Here is a 1,732-nt window from a genome sequence, read left to right on the forward strand (position 1 = left end):
TTCTCTTGCTATAGTTTTTATCAGCAGCTGCAACATTCGCTTGATATGGACAGCATATAAACCTCTCTCTGCCTATGGTAATTATCAACTTTTATCCAAACAGATTTTTAGTATTATGTCCTTCAAAATTTCGACATTCATATGGGTATGTTTTTAAACACCAGCTTATCTACATATATTTAGTTTGATTTGAGTAGCTGCATTTATCTGACATCCCGTCTGAACACGTATGCTATCTGTTAATAGCATATACGAAGCTGATAGTCACGGAGGTTTCAACCATTTTCCAGCTTGTATCGGGTCAACGTTCTGTTATGAAAGCACCAATTCTGTTGAAACCTGAGGCTGAACCTGTTTTTCGTCCAAAGAGATCAGTGCCGTATGCTGCAATGTTCGAAGTTTATAAAGAACTTGGTCGCTTTCCAATCCGAGTAGTTATCATGCCTGTTTCTTATTCTGCTTGGGTAGCACCTATTGTAGTTATCAAAAAGGCTAATGGCGCTTCACGAATATGCGCAGACTTCTTCACGGGCCTTAACGCAGCTCTAGAACAGTATAATTCACCACTGCCAAACCCTGAAGATTTTTCAACTATGCTACGTTTCAGAGCTGGACCTTGTTGATGCCTATTTACAGATGAAAGTGGCTGAAGAATCAAGAGGGCTACGTACCATTATTACTAATCGTAATTTGTTTCAATATGATCGTCTATGATTTGGATTAAACACCTCCCATCTGTTTTACAGCAACCAATGCATTCCATTTTATCTGGACTACTGGGGGTCGGAACTTATCTTTACAAAATCTTATTTATTTCCATATCGTTAGAGCAGCTACGAGAATGCATGTCAGCCTTACTACAAGACATCAATGATAACATTTTTCATTTTCGTCCAGAGAATGTGGCTTTTTATAAGGTCAGTAAAGTATTTGTGTTTCATCTTTGATGCTGCATGTCGCTGACCGGATCTTGAAAACATTCGAGTTACAAAACTGATGTTCACTCCTACCAATATTTCTGCCCTACGATCATTACTGGGATTAGTTAACTACTACTCAGCTTTTATGCCGTCGATGCATGACATCCGCGCCCCACTGAATTGTCTACTGAAGAAGAATAATAATTGCAACTGGACGAAAACGTGGGAAGCTGCTTCTTGAATGCGGGAGACAATCATAAGCTCGGAACTGTTACCAACACACTACGATACTTCCATGCCAATCATCGAGGCTGAAGACGATTTGGCTTTTGGATTGAGTGCTGTTATCTCACATCAGTTTACGTAGGCGACATAAAAAGCTATTATGCATGCGTCCCACACATTATATCCGGCAGAAAAGAAGTACAGCCAGATTAGAAACGAGGCTATCGCTTTGTCTTTGCAAGGCAACTCGATGGTGACATGGAGCGGCTTTACCACCATCGGGACTCATTGTGTTGCAAATGATTGTTTGATGTTTGGAGATAGAGTGGTGGTGCCAGAGTCCTTACGATCAAAGGTGCTAAAGCAGTTCCACACTGGTCATTTCAGCATGAAGCGAATAAAATCTTTGGCCAGAAGTTATGCTCAGTGGCCTCTCATGGACCAGCACATCATGGATTTGATAGGCAGTTACATGGAGTGTCAGAACGCGATGAAGTATAATGCGAAGGTGTCGCCCGTCCTACGACCACAGCCTGAGTATCTCTGAACCAAGATACAAGTCGATTTTGCCGGTCTAATCAATAGAA

At 41.2% G+C, this 1,732-nt stretch overlaps 1 protein-coding gene across 1 annotated transcript; it reads left to right on the forward strand.

The window, feature by feature from the left end:
• MS3_00000603 (uncharacterized protein) lies at positions 1-744 on the forward strand. Its single transcript, XM_051208305.1, has 3 exons — positions 1-77; positions 112-145; positions 184-744. The coding sequence occupies exon 3, from the start codon at positions 315-317 to the stop codon at positions 621-623; it is 309 nt and encodes a 102-aa protein (XP_051065507.1). The 5' UTR covers positions 1-77; positions 112-145; positions 184-314; the 3' UTR covers positions 624-744.
• Positions 745-1,732: the final 988 nt, after the last annotated feature.

The sequence above is a fragment of the Schistosoma haematobium genome, chromosome 6, assembly GCF_000699445.3.
Source record: "Schistosoma haematobium chromosome 6, whole genome shotgun sequence".
Classification (NCBI taxonomy): domain Eukaryota; kingdom Metazoa; phylum Platyhelminthes; class Trematoda; order Strigeidida; family Schistosomatidae; genus Schistosoma; species Schistosoma haematobium.

Bases quoted from the DNA above. Each gene is read 5' to 3' on its own strand.
- MS3_00000603 (XM_051208305.1), top strand. From the start codon at position 315: ATGAAAGCACCAATTCTGTTGAAACCTGAGGCTGAACCTGTTTTTCGT.